At 39.9% G+C, this 18703-nt stretch overlaps 2 protein-coding genes across 2 annotated transcripts in view; one reads left to right on the forward strand and one right to left on the reverse strand.

Moving 5' to 3' along the window:
• prex1 (phosphatidylinositol-3,4,5-trisphosphate-dependent Rac exchange factor 1) overlaps positions 1-15945 on the reverse strand; it is an 86098-nt gene extending 70153 nt beyond the window's left edge. The window contains exon 1 of the mRNA XM_065247049.2: positions 15312-15945. Within this exon, the coding sequence (XP_065103121.1) occupies positions 15312-15470 (159 nt within the window). The 5' untranslated portion in view covers positions 15471-15945. The remainder of the gene's footprint in view (positions 1-15311) is intronic.
• Positions 15946-17553: 1608 nt separating this feature from the next.
• tmem81 (transmembrane protein 81) lies at positions 17554-18436 on the forward strand. The gene has a single exon (XM_065247932.2). It carries the CDS (start codon positions 17572-17574, stop codon positions 18355-18357), a length of 786 nt encoding a protein of 261 aa, XP_065104004.1. The 5' UTR covers positions 17554-17571; the 3' UTR covers positions 18358-18436.
• Positions 18437-18703: the final 267 nt, after the last annotated feature.

Genomic DNA, 18703 nt, shown 5'->3' on the forward strand with positions numbered 1-18703 from the left:
TTAATACAAGTTCATGTAATCTAATGCATAACTGTAATAATAGTGCATAGAGAAGGTCATCTGCCTAAAATATTTAAGTCATCAGCTGTGACCCCATTAAGTAAGAACAATAATTCCATTTAACGTCTTTAAACAGCGCTTCGGGAGAGCCGAAATTGCTTATAAACATAAGGGAAGCTACAGATGACGAAAAAGCAGAAATGCTAAAACTTTTAAGCACACTTTTGAGGCACGTGATCCCTACCAAATGGATAAAGAAACAGAAGTGAGACCTTTGAAAACACTGCTGTGCTGTTTTTACAGGCACTACATAGAACAACTTGTACAAATTCAAGTTCTGATTTGACAAAACTGAAACTCTAAAGACATACAAGTCATGTTTTTAGTATGGTATGATATGTAATGTAAAGAGTTACTTTCACCCTTCCTAAAACATCCCACATTTTAACGGACATTTTATAGACATTTTAAACATACTGCCCAATATGACCCTTTTTACCAAAGGTTAGCAATGTGTGTTAGTTGCGTGAAATTCATTCAGAAGGTTAAATGTTTCCTTTATGATAAAATATTTTACACTAAAAAACTAGACCCTGTCTGTGCCTACTGTATGTTGACACATCAAACAACAATGTTTAACATTTACACACATTACATCATCTTCAGTTACTTGGCAGCATTTCCTGGATATTGAAAACACAATTTCTGATATAAAAAAAATCACAGCGTAATTGTTTTTACAGTAAGTGCATTTTTAAGTGTAGTGACTTCAGAGTTTCACTGAATGGTTTCAATCAGCGTTCGTGCAGAAAGCACACAGTAGATATTTCTGCAGACACAGTCCTAGACTCAATTTAGTTTTATCAGGCACCATTTCCACATGAGCAACAATGAAGAGGGGTTTAAACATACAATAATGCAGGGAACTCGGTTATTTTGAAAAACTAGGACAGTCTGAAAACATCACAAAAGCAACTTTCATGTAATCAAAAGTCTGAAATATCAAAGCAAAACTCAAATTTTCATGAATTAGCAGGTTTTACTCACTAAACATTTAGGGCAGAACCCTTAATCTGAGCAATGCCCGGCGTACAGTCTGCTTTTTACGTACGCACACAGTCGAGTGTACATTCTTGCAAAGTATAGTTTATTTGACTTGTTCGTGTACAAAGATGTTCGGTCTGATGCATGAACACTGCGACAAATTGCAATGCATCTTCTGGTCTGACACATGCGCATTGCAACAAAATGCAATGCATTTCCTGGTCTGACGCATGCACACTGCTACAAAATGCAATGCATCTTCTGGTCTGATGCATGCGCATTGCGACAAATACACTGCATTTCCTGGTCTGATGCATGCACACTGCGACAAAATGCAATGCATATACTGGCCTGACGCATGCGCATTGCGACAAAATGCAATGCATATCCTGGTCTGCTGCATGCACATTGCGACAAATGCAATGCATATCATGGTCTGACACATGTGCATTGCGACAAATGCAATGCATCTCCTGGTCTGACGCATGTGCATTGCGACAAATGCAATGCATCTCCTGGTCTGACGCATGTGCATTGCGACAAATGCAATGCATCTCCTGGTCTGACGCATGGGCATTGCGACAAATGCAATGCATCTCCTGGTCTGACGCATGTGCATTGCGACAAATGCAATGCATCTCCTGGTCTGACGCATGTGCATTGCGACAAATGCAATGCATCTCCTGGTCTGACGCATGGGCATTGCGACAAATGCAATGCATCTCCTGGTCTGACGCATGTGCATTGCGACAAATGCAATGCATCTCCTGGTCTGATGCTTTCGCATTGCGACAAATACAATGCATGTCCGAAAAATGTATCCAAAAAATGGTCCCTACTAGGGGTGGGCGATAAACCGGTAGACATAATTAACCGGTAGAAATTTGTCAACCAGTAGAGATTTGGGATTATCGTCCCTATCGAGGTTACACGCCCACGTCATGCGGCTTTCACATAGGAAGCGGTGTGCGCTGCGCTCGCCGCTGGGTTCAGCGCAGCCAAGCGATTTGTGCCCTGGTGGCCAGACCAAAGTAGGCAGGGATTTCAATAAATTACTACAGTGTTTATATTTGGATTAAATAGTGGATGAGGAATACAGAGACTGATGTTGCCCGTCTCCATTTCACGTGACTTTAAGCTGCCTACTTACAAAAACTACTTGACTTAAAACACAACTGACATGCCAACTTGAATTGCTACGTATTTCCATGACACTGCTTTCCTTCCGATGTCTCTGTAAGACCTTTGGGATTTCCTAGTATAAGCTTTTCGTCCATTTTGTTTGGATGCCCCGTTTCTATTGGCCGTGCGGGTAATCGTCAGAGCGCGCAGCGCAAAAGTTAAACTATTTTGAACTTTCCTCGCGCTTTGCTCAAACGCAGGAACGAACAAACCACCATCACGCGGCACAAGCCATTGAAATGAATGGGTTTCATAGTGAGGGGCACACCGCGTTCTATGTGAAAGCCGCATCATGTTCCTGTGCGTGTGGTTACGAAAACGTAACGTTTGTAAACGTATTTAAGGTATTTTAAACCATTGAAACAAACAACAGATCTATATGCGTGTGCTCTTTCTGTGTGTGAGGAGCATGCAAGTCGCGCAACCGCTGCTCATTAAGGATCGTGAGCATTTTTCCCCGCTTCATTGGCCTTAAATTCCTGTCTTTGCAAGTATCCTCATAAACACGACAATTTAGGGCTTCAGAGAAAGTGAACAGCTAAAAGAGAAAATGCATGTGTAACATAGGGGTGTGCCGGTTTTAGAATTGGTGATGACGGTTATGACGTGAGTCAAATGTGACGGTTCATAACATAACCGTCGGTGGGGGGCGTTTTGCTCATTTAAATGCTTGTGGATTGACGGGAAAGTGTCATTTTACCATCAAATCATGAATGTGATGCCAAGTGTGTTTTAAACAGTAATAACTTTGAACAATTTAACAGAAAGCAATGAAATATTTAAAAAACACACTGTTGCCAGAAGACTGCGTTGTCACTCTCTCATCTATCATCTATTTTAATAATCTTCATAGAAACAGATTTGTGCATTGGGCTTTTTATGTCTGTAATTGTGTCTATATCTGTCATTACACGGACCAGAACAGCACGAAAACAATGTGGATTAAAAGCGTATTGAAGAGGTTTTGCTCATAAATGCAGGTAAAAGAAAGTAATGTGAACTTGAGATTGTTATTAAACGCAGCCGGTGTAAAAGCACAATGGCCACGCGCAGCAAACGCTCTCCGCAGACGCGCTGCACAGTGCTCACCCGGCGTTTGAATAAACTAGACACTGATTAGCTACTTGCTCTACGTTTCTTTAAAACTAACAGAAAGACAACTAGCAGTGAATGTGCGTTCAAGAGAGTTAGTAGATTAGCATAGGAGGATTTGGACTTGAAAAGCGGAGAGTACTGACGCCTTTCCGCGGTTAAAACAACATTCCTTCTCATGGTCATTCATGTTTATTTGATGCTATCAATTAACTAGAAGGAAGAGATGATTTCAAAGGCGAGACTTTGTTTAATATGTTTAATCTCAAAAGTAACCGAAAAGCAACCTGGTTTGTCCTGTATGTCAGCGCGTTGTCAGTGTCTGCTCCGCTCTGTATATTTCACCGCGTGAGAACGTGAGGGGGGCGTGTAACACAGACTGTTAACAGTTGTTTTTAATTAGTATTTAAAAATTCTTTATGATAAAAAATGTTTTAAAAAATATTTTAATTACACGGTTTTGCCGGTTATAGAGTTCTAATGACGGTGTTCAACTATAACCGTCGGTCTCACGGTTATATAATGACCGTCACACCCCTAGTGTAACAGTATATTGGATCCGGTCTTAAAGGGAAGTTACCTTATTTTGCTCCTGTCTGTCACACATTATATCAAACAGCTTTGAGAGAAAATCTCTCACTGCTCTTGACTAAATCACTTTTCTACCTTAAATAAAAAATATATATACATACACACATAATTATTTATTATCTTTCCTTTATCATTGGCTGTTTATCTTCAGAGAGCTTGAGTTTTGTTTTTATCATCTTTTTATGCTTGTATAAGGTTTTTGTGAGAATTATGAACATTTCTATGGTATTAAAGATTTTAATAACAGAAAAACCTTATTAAAAGATAAAAAAGCTCTACCGTGATACATATCGTTATCACGATATAAAATGAATCCTATCGTGATAGAAGATTTTGGTCATATCACCCCCTCCCCTAGTACCTACTTCGGCCTGTACTGTACTAATACAAGCTGCCACTGTACACTAATATTCTCTATGAGAAAACCTATAGGATAGCATACAATACATCACAGTAAACACTATATGAGGAAATGTATGGACATTTTATGAAATAAAACCCACTCAGCCAGACATAATGGATACTTATATTCAGGATATTGTTCAACTATAGGATGTCCACTCTTGCTTTGCCCAGGACGTCCTCAAACAATAAACCATCAGGCCTTCCTTCGCTTAAACGTCTTAGCACATTACGAACAGCAGCATCCTGTCCAAATTTGGTTTTCCCGCTTTAAACAAACAGTGCTGTTTACTTGCTGGTACTTTAGCATTCAGCGAACATTAAAGGGTCACAGAAAAATCTCTTCAAACCTCACATTTGTCCTCATTCCCCAGTGCAACTGAGGAGAATCTTTACAACCCACACTGGTTCCCACAACGTGAGCAACAGCAAAACTGACTGAATCTGATGCTCACGCTTCCTCTAAATACCCAGCTAAAACACACTAAAGGGCCCTTTCATGGCTCGCTGTGAGAATCTGCCGCACTGCAAAAGGGTATGAAGTAGTTTTGGATGCAAGTAAGGAGCAATTTTGGCCGGCATGGCGTGAAATCGAATAAATAAACCGAGGGGGGAAAGTGAGTGAAAAAAAAAAAACTCTCTTTGTGGCCGAGACCCAGCTAATGGAGACAAAGAGTCCAGCAGCAAGAGAATGGGGTCTGAATGAAGAGACCCGAGCTCGCCCCTTTATCCTCATGACTCTGATTCACCATCACCCCTCTCCACCACCCGCTCCAACAAAGTTCTCTTTGAGTTTGGCCCCCTGTCCCGCACTTCCGCAACAAGGGGCTTCAAAGTTTACGCCTGTTAGAGCTGCTCATGAGAGTGGAAATTTGCCACAGCGCCACAGGAGAGCAGACAGACAGAAATAAGGGTGACGGGAGAGATTTATTTGATAAGCCGAGGAAGGGTACGCAAAAGAACCTTATGGAATCCTGATTGAGACCATTTGACCAAAAATGCCATTTTACAATACAGGATATTTTGTGCAAAACTGGTTCCTACAACACTAGGGTGGTTGCCAGGGCGTTGCTATGGAGTTGGTTAGGTAGTCTAAGTACTCAATATTCTTGTTTACAATGGCAGCCACCCAAAAGACCCAACAGCCAGGTCTATACAATATTCTGCCCCCCAGATATGGTCCAGGTCACCCCTTTTTTTGATAATTTTGTCTTTTGCCAGATCCAAGTTTATTAATAGTGTTCTTCAACGTGCATCACAATTACTCATGTTTCCAATTGGAAGAACATTGTGCTAGCAGCGCAAAGTCATGGGTTCGATCCCCAGCGAACACACATACTCGTACAATGTATATCTTGTAAGTTGCTAAAAGCATCTCTCAAATGCCTAACTCTAAATGTTATACATAAATGTTATGTCCACAGCACTTACACAGTTAGGGATTTACAGTAAGGGAAACCTCTGAGCCTAAGTGTTAACTTTGGATATTGTGGACAGCTTAGATTCAGTTTGTTTCCCATTTGATGTAACATTACACTACATAAACAGACCACTGACAAAACAGACAAGCTTCCATGCCACCACCCTATCATTAAGAAGCGTACCGACACTAAAATCCAACTCTACGTCTGAATGCCTGTTGGACAGCACTGCAACAAAGGTCTGGGGATGACATGTGGTTGTCCAGATAAGATCTCAGTCCAGATTGGATAGACCATCTGGAAGGCATTTGGGCTCATCTCCATGAAAGAGCGACTGAGCACATGGAAAGATGCCATGAGAGCCAGGGGTTCGTGCACCACAGGGGGGAAAGGAGACACTAGACCCTGATCTGGCCTTTATGACAAGAGCAGACACCAGCTCTGGTCATGTGTCACCAATCATTATCTTGACCAGTCAAACAAACACTTGCTGTTTAATTACCTATGGTGCACACTGACGTATAACAGGATTTATTTGACCACAGTAGTTTACTTTGTCATTTATCACAGGCTTATACTGTATGTGTGTGTATGTATTGTCTAATAGCCTGATGATGCATCATTTTTACTACCCTAAATTCATTACTACAAGGTATGGCAAATATTTACAACTTTGTCATCACTAAATCACTGATTTATTTGAGTCACACAATACTTATGCACATTCTCTGTCATTTGTGCACAGATTTTATTGAAAAATGTGGCTTTGGCAGCAGGACAAGAGGCCTCACCACTAAACCCCCCCACAAAATGACACAATCTGATGCTATACGTCAGATTTTATGAAGCAACACATGCAGACTGAATTTGTATTACGCTCTTTCATTACTAAGTATTGCACACTTCATTTATAGGATTAACTTTTAATTTTACATTTTACTTTTATAGCCTGATGTCATAAGAGAACAACAAAATAACTTATTCTTGAGTTTAAAAAAATAAAAATGCTGAATAGTTACAACTTACAACCAATTGTTGAGTACAATTTGGACAAACCCAAATGTTGTTTTGAAAAGGATACTCCAGACAAATATCAAAATTAGCCCATGATTTACTCACCATCAAGCAATCCGGGATACATACAGTATGTCCGTCATCTTTTAGACAAACACATCTGGAGTTATTTTAGTAAATCTTCTTGCTTATAATTGGAGAAAACAGGGATCAGAGAACAACTTCTGACTTTGAAGCCCAAAAAGTGCATCGCCCTACACAGAAGTAATCCACATGACTCCAAGGGGTTAATAAAGGTCTTTTGTGGGTAATCAATGCAATATCCATATTTTAAAGGGCACCTATTGTCTTAAAAACTTAAAACTTTTCTTGGACTACAACACACACACACACACACAAACAAACACACACACATGGATTGTAGGCAACAGTTTACTTCCTGGGATTGGTGATGTAGACAAGACCGACGTTATCATAATTCCTCCCGCTTCAGACTCACAGCCTGTAAGTTAACTCCTGTTAGCAATCGAATCTTTCAAACATGGTAAGGAGCGTCACATTTTCTGCTGACATCAGAGGTATTCAGGCCAATCACAACATACAGATAAGCTGGCCAATCAGGGACATAGAGCTTTTCAAATCCGTGTGTTTCAGGAAGAGAGTGAAATCTGGAGTTTAAAAAATTGATGGTATGTGGAAAATAATGTGTTTTTATAACCATAAACCAAGCAAAAACTTTATAATGTTGTTTTTAGCAATGAAATAGGGCAACAAACAAGGCAACAAACGCTCACAACGATAAAGCTCTCACATGAGTTTAAAATGTCACCGTTACCAGAAGCTAGTTTTTACAGTTTATAAAGTTTAAAATCTGGATAATCTTCTTATAAAATCAAATTGATTACATGCAGAAGACCTTTACTAACCAATTGGAGTTGTGTGGATTACCTCTGTTTGGGATAAATGCACTTTTTTTGGGGGTTTAAAATCAGAAGTTGTTCCCTGATTCCCGTTTTCTACCAGGGCAAGGAAATTTACTAAAATAACTCTAAATGTGCTCGTCTAAAAGATTATGGACATAATCTCGAATTGCTTCAGGGTGTGTAAATCATGGGGTAGTTTTGATAATTGGCTGGAGCATCCATTTAAAACAACGGTTGGGTGTCGTCAATATTTTACCCAACCATGGGTTGAAACCAAAGACTGTAAAAAAAGATGGACGTAGTGTGCGTGACATCACCCATAGGTTTCTGAAGATCTTTTTTGAGGCTTAAAGTAGGTAGTGTCTTCCATCGCCATCTTAACCATGCGTCACTTGCGGATATCTGAACATGGGTAAAGAGGCGGAAAGTGGGCGAAGCTGAGGTGACTGGTTGAAACAACTCCCGCCTAGGTCGACTTTGGTGATAGCAGTGGAAGTTTAACCGTCACTCTTAATTATGAAGAACTTTAAGGCTTAATATAATTTAAACGCATGAGTTACAAAAAAATTCACCCCCCTCACAGTTGTCATGAAGGGCAAAATAAGCTATACATACCAAAAACACTTTTTGTACCAGGCTGTAAACATATTATTTTCTACTGTAAAGTTGGCCATCTCCACATGGAAGTCTATGGGAATTGACTCCCTTTTGGAGCCATCCTCTAGCAGCCAGTCGATGAATTGAAGTTTAAATCACTTCCGTATTGGCTTCATCAGAGAGATCGGAAAGTTGCCCCTCGGTTGAAACAAGCCAGCAATTTTTGCAGTGCAGTGTTTAAAACCACCAGACATCAATATACAAGAACCTACTGCATAGTAAAACGTCACTTTCTTAAATCTTTAAAGAGCTATTAAACCAACTCAGTTAAAGTCTACAAAAACTAATGAAAAAAATGTATTAAAAAAATTGTGAATACGTGTACATATGACCAGTCCATTTCAGACTCTGTCAATTTTAGCCCAAAACATTTCCATGATCTTTTAAGCCGCATTTCAAAGTTGCTTCTACGTTCCAAATGTCTGGTGGAGAACGAAATGACTTCAGTTTAGTTCTTTGATCAATCTTTGTTTGATGCTCAAATGTTTTCACTTTGCTGTTTATGGGCATTACATCAACCTAACACATACAAATGCGGTGTTGCAGCATTCATCAAAGCACGAGTCAATAATTACGTTCAAATCTGAGTCCACATGTATCAGTTCAGCACTTTCCTTTGTTTGTCCCATGTTGAGGCAAGCAGGATAAGTTACCATCACAGCGTTCATATTTCGTTCAGGGAAAACGGGAAACCCCATGCGTCTGAAAGAACCCAGAAAAGTCCACCAAAAAAATCTGAGAGTCATGACACTACGGCCAGCCTTTGGCCACAAACCGCAGGGGGCAATTCCCTCGGGACAACTGTGGAATTCTTCAGAGCTCTCCCTCTCAAAGGAGGCCAAAGGGTCAATGCAGAAGTCTATGGGCTACTATTTACTGCTGGCCCCCTCTTTGCAAAACACGCCTCTCAAGTAGACGACTATTGTCTGTGGTGATGGAGGTAATGTTTGGCATGGGGTCATAATCAAGAGTGTCAAGAAAGAGAACAAGAAAACACTGGGATAAGTGCCACCATTGCACAGACCGATCAGAGGCAAAACCGACATCATACTGTATATCTACGCAAATCCTCACCACCTGAACAATTAAACAGCCGAGAACACAAAACAGAGCTTACCATCAAAACCTGTGAAAGTTATATAAGTGTGATAATGCTGCGAGCCGCAATCTGCGGTTTATTGAATGGTTTGAGAACATCTGCAGAATGGTTTATCCCATATGACCGCAGTCCGCATACCTCTCCTACATCTGATAACATTCATAATCCCTAACACATGGCTTTGTTTGCTGTTTGTTTGCAAATGTGTGGACGTGCCAAGATTTGTACTTTATAAGTGTCTGTGTATGTGTGATGGCACTTACCCAAATTAAAGTGATTAAATATGAGGTGTGAATTAAGCTATTGTAAGAGTAGGTGATGGATGTTACACCGTTGTTCTGTCTTTGATATCTGAATATCCATATATTCATATACATTCATTAGCACCTTAAAGGCCTTTAACAGGAACAGAGACATCTTTATCAGCATCACGCTGTGCTTCACGACCTCACAATGACTCACCAATCGGCTGGCTCTATCTTGTATTTGCACGTTTGACTTTCATTTAGACCATCTGATTTGCTTACAATGCCAAATATCACTTAGGTCATCAACAGGTTTCATTACTCAGAGTATTTGTCAAACCACCAAATGGCAAAGCAAGATTATTTTTGCTTCTTCTGCTGCTGTTTATTTGGTGCAGGATCCACAAATGATGACTAATCCAAGATATCGTCCTAAGATAAACAGTATGTGTGATTTACTGCACTAAGCTCTTTTGGGAGGCTTCTTCTCCATTTACACTGCAGCTTAACCAAGTGTGATGGGATAAAGTGTCAAGCAGTGAGTTTCTTTCCTCATCATAAACCGCCCAAGTACTATAGCACTTTCCCTTCGACTGTATTTTCTTTACCATTAGGCCAGGAGATACGTTATCAGGGTACAACATAAGGAAACTCAACAAAGCCAGTCACTCATCTGTGTGAAAATTGAATCAGTTTTTAGTTGCATTAGTCCAATGTTTGCTTGATATCAGATGTGTAAACATGGCAATGAGGAAATGTCTACCAAACTAATTGAGTTTGGAGGAAAGTTAAGAGATTCCTGAAATTCCTCGTGCTGACTTGTGCCACGGATTATAAAGTTTGACTTGTGGCGACTTTAAGACACTTTAATAATCTAAGGCTATGTTTACATGACAATGATGTAGTGAAAAATGGAAAACTTTATCTTTTGCCTTTAAATCAAATTTCACAAATACACAAAAACGCTGTCAAAAAAGATCCACATTTAAAGGGACATTCCACTTTTTTTTGGAAATATGCTCATTTTCCAGCTCCCCTAGAATTAAACATTTGATTCTTACAGTTTTGAATCCATTCAGCTGATCTCCGGGTCTGGCGCTAGCACATTTAGCATAGCTTAGCACAATGCATTGAATCTGATTAGACCATTAGCTTTGCGCTAAAAAAATAACCCAAGAGCTTTGATATTTTTCCTACTTAAAACTTGACTCTTCTGTAGTTACATCGTGTACTTAGACTGAAAACGGATCTGTGAAAACGACTGAATCCACTGTGCTCCAGCAGATGGCGATGTTACCCTGTAAAGAAACAGACATTCGCATGTGCACACATGCATTCGCCTACAGAACAATAAATTTAAACAATCAAGACGGTAAAACCATCAAGCAGTTTAGTTTAGATCAAAGCATTGTCTTTGTGGTATGGTTAAATTTATCATTTTAAAGAAGTATTTAAATGCTGTCATAATAAAGAAACTGCCAAATGCAGCCTGTTGTAGTACAGGGGGCACTGCTGCTGATCATCTGTGATATGTAAGGGTCAAATCAGAGCTTAGTTTCATGATACAACAGATTAAATTATGAATAGGTCCCATATTGTCTGATAGTCAGTGACTTGACTATTAGCAGATATGTAAAGCGGTCGACCAACTTTTTTTAGTATTTTTAGAAGCGGGTATTTATTTAGTATGCTGAAAGTGACTTAACTATAACTTAAATTAACTGAATTATAAAAGCACACGTATTACAAATGAATTTAGGGGCTGTTTACACTTGGTATTAAGATGTGTTTTCATTGATCAGATCACAAGTGGACGAGAGAGACACATTATGTTTACACCTGATATTTAAATCCGTCTCTTTTGTTCACTTTCGACCCCTTCTGTCCTGAATACTGTGAGGGGGTGGTCTGTGAGACGGTGGGCGAGTCTCTCTGCTGTCATTCAAACCCGAGCGGTAGTAATTATGAGTTTATATGGACGCAAACTATTATTATGTCGGAGTCCGCTGCTTGTTTAGCAAGTAAACATGCTGCACAGTGTTTTGTACATTTATATGTTGGAGCTTTCTCTGAATTTTTAGCGCAATTGATGAAATAAGATCGCGCAACTTTCACACTTTCAAAACGAAACTTCGGAGAACACCCGCAGTAGTTTTATCAATGAAAGGCAAAAAAATAGCATTGTTCACCGTATGTTCACGCCAGAAGTCAAAAAAAGACGTAAAACTTGTGTTTAATACCTCAGATTAGATAAATGAGCAGAGAGAAGGTGGTCGCGTGTGGCTGTTCGAACACATTCAACCACATTTGCGTTCCGCAAATCCAAAGCGATCCGATCGAAAGTGGTTTCGACTACCTCTGGATGTGGTTGAAATTGGTCGAAAGTGGACGCGTTCAAAACGTTTTGAACACCGTTTACACCTGGCATTAACGTCGTCCACTTGTGATCTGATCGACGAAAACGCATGTTAATGCCAAGTGTAAACAGCCTCTTAGTAGTCTAAATCCTTAAGTATATTTTTTTGCAGTTTCAATGCAATATCAAATAGTTTTTCTGTAGTTTGACTAACGCACTAAGCCACAGTTGCTGGTTGTAATACTGCGGTGCAGATCGGGTCTATAAAACGAACTATTTATAACCTAGAAAACCAACACTTGTGCTCCCCTCCTGCAAGGACTCAGACGGAGGCATCATCAGAAAACAGGAACCACACCACGTTGGCTTCCTCTCTCAGGTCCTCCATACGTTCCTCTTATCCTGTTTGGCTAAATCCCACTCCTCTTCAGGAGCCCAGCTGGGTCACAGAAACTAATAACAGCTGGATGGGCGACAAAGACATCGGAGAGGGAACATAACACAACTTAATACAGGAAAGCGATCCATACAAAATTGGAGATGCCCATGCATTCAGGTATTGAAGAACTGAATACAATCCTACTCTGTACACTGGATCTGAATTCAAACCTTGTACTAAATTCGATGAAGAACATTCTTTAGGACAAACAAATACTATGGAAGTCATTGGGTACCATCAAACTGTGCGCTTGCCATTATTCCTTAAAATAACATCTTTTGTGTTCAAACTCATACAGGGATAGAACAACATAAGCGAGTAAATGATGACATATATTTCATTTTGGGTGAATCCCCATCCCTTTCAGCTCCTGTGGGACAGCAAAGTGTATATTGCCCACTACTTGCACACTTCTGAGCAGATGTTGTATGTCATCTGGGTACTGTTCGCCCACTGTATCATAAATGCCAAGTATTCTGACGTCCTACGCATTTGACGTACTTCCTTCTGCATACTGTTCAGTAGGAAAGTATGGATTTATCTGACAAAATCAGTGAGATAAAATGCTTGCTTTTCCATTTAATGCACGGCATTAAAATGTTTTTCATTAAACATAAATAGCAAATCCTAAATAAGGCACATATATAAAGTATCAAATTTTGTGTTCACGATTTGGAAAATTTGGTAAGATGTCCAAACAGCGCATAAAGGAATCGCTGATTCTGTCTAAGGTTTATAAATTTCTAAGTATGATGTTATCCTTTTGTAATATTTGTCTGAGAGTCCTCTAGGAATTCCACAGATAAACATTGGCAAGAAAAGACATTCAGGGAATGACTAATACGGTCCTAAAACCTTTCTCAGTAATAAAAGGTATCTTGCTTTACCATCTAAACAAATTCATGAGGCAATTAACAGTCTCCCTGGAGAATGCCAGCCAGTTGTATTTAGAATGACTGTCTGTGCTAACAAAAGATCATCATCATACCACCTCGACTGACTGCCATGAGTTGAAAGGCAGACGTCTCTGTTATCAATCTCTGGTTATCACACAAGACCCTTCCAAAGACAAGGGCCCTGAAAAGCCCATTCACCTGAATCATAGCTGTCTAACTCCCCCTTACATACATATGAAGAGCTCAGATGCAAAACCCTCCAACCCCTGCGCATGTATTCTTGCATTTTTATAAGAATCTTAATGGATTCTGCGTACAAACCGGTATTCCTGAATGGCCTGAGGCTGGGATTAAGTGGATTTGAAGATAAAGTGTTTGATAAATGACGTATATTACGTGCCTACAGCATTCGGTCAATATCATCATCATCTTGATGGAGGTGGCGTTTAGCGGCTTCTGCATCTGAGCTCCTCATATCTGATGATGAGATGCTGTCAGGTGCATCTGCTAGGACTAATCTGATTGGTCGCGCTTCACTTAACTCTTCCAGATCAAATAACATCAGATGCACCACAAGGGAAATGTTCCCCATGAGACTCACCAGATGAGACACCTATGATTTTTCCCCATATAGAGAAAACACAATAATTAGGATACACACATCTATCCTCTTTTTTTCCTCTTCCACACCTTCCTTTAGGAAGAATTACATCATTTATAGTGTAAAAAGCTAGCTAACTGCCACAACTTGATCTAACCCATCATTTGGTAGCCTCCACCTTGGAGCTTAACAGGCCTATAGGATTTGTATAAAACTTGCTTATAAAATCTCTCTACAGTCACTTGGATGTGTTTTATATTTATCCCAGGATCAAAAGGTATTGGACCGGGAGAAAGAGCTGGTGTGGAATGCAAGATGTGCATTTTGGATTCAGAGAGAGAGTGCACCACAAATGTAGCATAAGGAAAGTTTCACAGACTATATAAAGATGAGAAAAAAATTGGGTTTAACAAAAAATGGTTCTTCTGACCTCACTACAAAATTTTTATAGCATATGAGTGGGTTCATGATTGTCTATTCTTAAATTCAGGCAAGCTATGTCATGATCTGATGCTAATAAGAGCAAGAAAACACTTGCCAAATATGCCAAGTTGCTGTCTGGAGATATCAGCAACATTTTAATTCATTTAGCTTTTGTATTTGTTAATATGCTTTAACACACTTCAGTAGGCCTACTAAAGGTCACTGAAGATCCAGTTGGGACACACGAGAGTCACTGTAGGTTGATAAGCAAAACCACATCTTACCAAAAGAGAAAAAGTTGGCCGGATTCCCCTCATGAACATCTATCAAGCATGTAATGCTAATTTGAGACTGAACAGAAGGAACTGACACATGACCAGGAAACACACACATGAGAATGCTAATGTTTGTCTGAATAATCTTTTAGAAGGTCAGTAAAAGTGACAGACTCTTGTTTTTCGAATTGAATGTGTTCATAAACAAACTTTAGTCATTTCTAAAACTGTACGTTCAAAAATACCACCCTGGAGATCACCCAAACACGCTTTAAACTGACTGGAAACACCCACTAAACAACACGATCACGCAAAGCGTTAGTAAACAGCTTCCACAAAACAGTCCCTTGTGCAATTTCATGCACTGTTGGTGACACTTTTTCCTTAAAAGAACAATCGTGACAAGATCTGTTTTTGGAAGGATATCTCCTTTACAAATTTTGCCTCTTTCTCTTTCTTAAAAAAACTGTTTACTAAACCAGACAATCTGACAGATTCACCAGTGTCCGTTATCTACCAATGAAGTGTTTTATGAGCCTGTAACAATTAGCGCTCAACTGCAACATGTAACCAGACACATAAGAGCTCATACTACGACAATTAGATGCTATGTAAATATTTTACAAACAAAGTTTAAGATAAGAAACTTACCGACTGTAGAAATGCCAAGTTTTTCACGTAATCCCGTTCAGTGTTCAATATTTCATTTAAAACGCACAGTCTCAAACGCAGTTGGCGATCTGAGTCCTTGCTGCTCTGATCTCCTCCGTTTTCATGTTGACTGTCTTCTTCTGTGTTTATTTCGCTCATATTTAAAAAGATAGATGCTCCTAATAAACCAAAATAAAATTCTAAAAATACTCTTCGACGCGAGCTGAAAAATCAATCCATTTAAATCCGACGTTCGCTGCACGCAACCTTTCAGGAGGATGCGGCGAGCGAAACGTTACATTGAAAATGAAGTTAAACTTCTGTAAAAGTAACAACGCACGACATCGAAGTCACCCGCAAAGCAATTTGCATCTCATTTGAAACACTCTCTGTTTAAAAGGCTCAGCAGCCTGTTGTGTGCCTGCAGTGTAAATGAAGAAAGTGTCCAGAGGACCGAAATGACGTGAAAAACAGGACTGCACGTGAAACGATTGAGTAACCGTGACGAACCCGTGCAGTAAAGCCACAGCGAAAGACGAACTAGCGGCTTCACGAGTGTTGAATGTGAGCTACATGAAAAGTGAGACGCTTGTCTGAGCTGAAGAGAGAGAGAGTAGCGAGTCTGCCGCTGAGGGACCGTCTGCAAGTTGCAGCGCTTGCGCAATCACGTCTTCAGTATGGAGTGCAGCGCGTTTGCAATGATCTTATCAAGGTGTAGTGACATTTGTATTAGAAATTTAAAGCATCACTATTTTTGTCAGCAATCATTTTCGACATTTAGTCATTAAACTCATCAGAAATGTAATTTGGCGTGCTGGGAAAAATCTGTATTGCTGTTAAGGGCAAATTCAAAATGTTGCCTTTGCTCCCTTGTGGGGCACTTCGGAAATAAAGAGAAAGTAATGTTTTTTATTACCCCCTTCGGAAGTGTCTTCCAAACGACTATAAGTCACAATTTCCCTTTCCCTCCACAGTTCCCACTTCAAGGGCCCTGCCCTTTGTAATGTGAAGGTCATAAGGATGCTCACTTTAAATTCGCCCTAAGTGTGTTTACTCTGTTGATGGGACATTGAAAATAACGGTGTCTGTCTCTATGGCCGCCAGTGCTCTTCATTATGGCAAACCAATTTTGAAAGTGCATGAAAATAAAATATTTATTACTGTCTGGCATGCGTGTTTGTGGTGTTTTAGGAGCTGAATGAAAGACTGTTTTGTTCTGATGCACAGAAGACTTTGTTCATACCCTTTGTGCCCTTGAGGTGATGCGCCTTCTCAGCATGATGTGCATGTCCACATCCTGTTTATTCAATGGCGAAAACCACGAGTACAGTTAATACTTCATCTCTCACGAACTATACCATCAAACCACCAGACTCCACCAAATGATTGAGCAAAAACATCAATGGTACGAATAAAGAGTTGGTCTGGTTTTAATCACTATTAACCTGCAGGAGACTTCTAGCTGCAAGCAATTCATAACTGGCTGACATTTGAGAGGTGTCAATAACTGTTTAATTTGGCTTGAGTTCTGCCCACACTAACTGAACAGTGTAATAGACAGTGTATGTTTTGACAGAACCTAATTATTGTTTTTTACGAGTAACCTTAATGACAAGGATTTGCCACAAACCAATATGTATGTTACTATAAGTAGTCAAGCTGTACGTATGTTCTGAGACCGAGTGCCATCTAGTGGCGAGGTGGGAGCTATAAATAAACTTTATTTACTTTTAATAATATTTTTTAAATTAAATTTTATATAATTCATTAACATTATTAATCTACGTTTAATTTCTAAAAAAATATTAAAATAAAACCTACGTAACTTAAGGTAATAGAGAGTGCAGGCGCCTTCATGACGTCACTATGAGAATGCGCGTCGAGATCTTTCTTTTTCTCTGTTAAACATTTCAAACAAAGGTAAGACTCATCTGTTGTTGAGTTTGTTGCATTTTATATTCGTGTTTTAATTTCACAATTCATTGTTACATGGTTATTCCCTTACGAAAATTAACCATTTTACTACAGTAAAAAAACATAGTTACTGTAGTAATATCACGGTTGTCTAAAACCATAGTTATACACCATGGTTACTGTTGCTAATAGTAATCAATGCATTAAAAAAACATAACTACACATTTACAAAAACACATGGTTAATTTTCGTAAGGGTTATTTTTAAATCTTAGAACCGTTGAGACCTTCTATTATTCTGTTGACTTTCTGACAGATCGGCTGGTCGGTAATCCTCCATTGCATCAATGTCGTGTTCAGCACTTGGGTTGTTGTTTTTATACTGGACACTCTTGCACTCCCCCATCGGGTGTAGCGTTTTAACCATAGCGGACCTGCAAGAACTAGAGAAGATCAACACCTGGGTCATCACTCACAGCTCTCCCTGCAGTGCCACCTGTGGGCTTGGCCTCCGTACCCAGGAGCTCTGCCCTATGATGGGGACCGCTGGCATCTCCACCAATGACTGCAAGCTGAGGACTGTCCGGTGCCTAGACACATGGCAGTGTGGACTGAAGACCCAGACAGCGATTGCCGGTCAGAAGCTTGTTCTTGACTGTTTAGAAGAAGTGATGGATGCCATGGGCCGCTTTGCCTTTGTGGTGTCTTGGCGCTTTGCCCGTGGAGTTATCACTTCTGACAATTCACTATTTACCCGCTATGAAGCTCTGAGTCTGGACAAGGTTGTGCTGGACCCTCTCAAAGAGGAGGATTCTGGGACATATCGCTGTGATGTACTGGACACTAGTAAACATAGAGTAAAGAGAATGTATAAAGGGGTGAAGGTGATGTCTCCCGACATGCTGAGCCTGGACTTTGCTAAAGGTCTGATTCAGTGGGAAAATCCCGAGACCTTGTTGCCAAACACCACCACCACCACCACAGGAAAACCGTATCCGGGCAGCACTGTCCGAAACATGCTGCTGATTAGTGTGTCCATATCTGTGGCACTGATAGCGGTCGTCTCTTTACTCCTGTGGGCTTTTTTCCGGAAAATGCCCAAAACAGCTCAACATTTCCATGACAATTTATAAGATGGTGGATGTTTTCCACCATTTGATTCATTGCAATGTCAAATACATGTTTCATCCCGAATTAATGTTCCATGTCTTCTTTTTCCCAGTTAATAGAAAACACAAGTGTTTGATGATGTCAAGAATGTGTGGGATTACAAACATGTTCAAACTGCTGTGAACTATTTATAGGCAGGAGCTGTTAATGAACCGTTTAATAAAGCGCTTTAACTTCACAACATGAGGTTAAGTGATCACTCTGTAGGATGTGAATTTTGTGATATTCTCATCTCCAAATCTTACTCAGACTCCTACATTGCAATTCAATAGGACTTTTTCTCCCATTATACTACCAAGAAAGTCTAAA

Source organism: Paramisgurnus dabryanus, chromosome 11, assembly GCF_030506205.2.
Source record: "Paramisgurnus dabryanus chromosome 11, PD_genome_1.1, whole genome shotgun sequence".
In the NCBI taxonomy this organism is placed as follows: domain Eukaryota; kingdom Metazoa; phylum Chordata; class Actinopteri; order Cypriniformes; family Cobitidae; genus Paramisgurnus; species Paramisgurnus dabryanus.

Excerpts from the sequence above, each read along its gene's own strand:
- tmem81 (XM_065247932.2), top strand. The coding sequence starts at position 17,572 with ATGTCGTGTTCAGCACTTGGGTTGTTGTTTTTATACTGGACACTCTTG.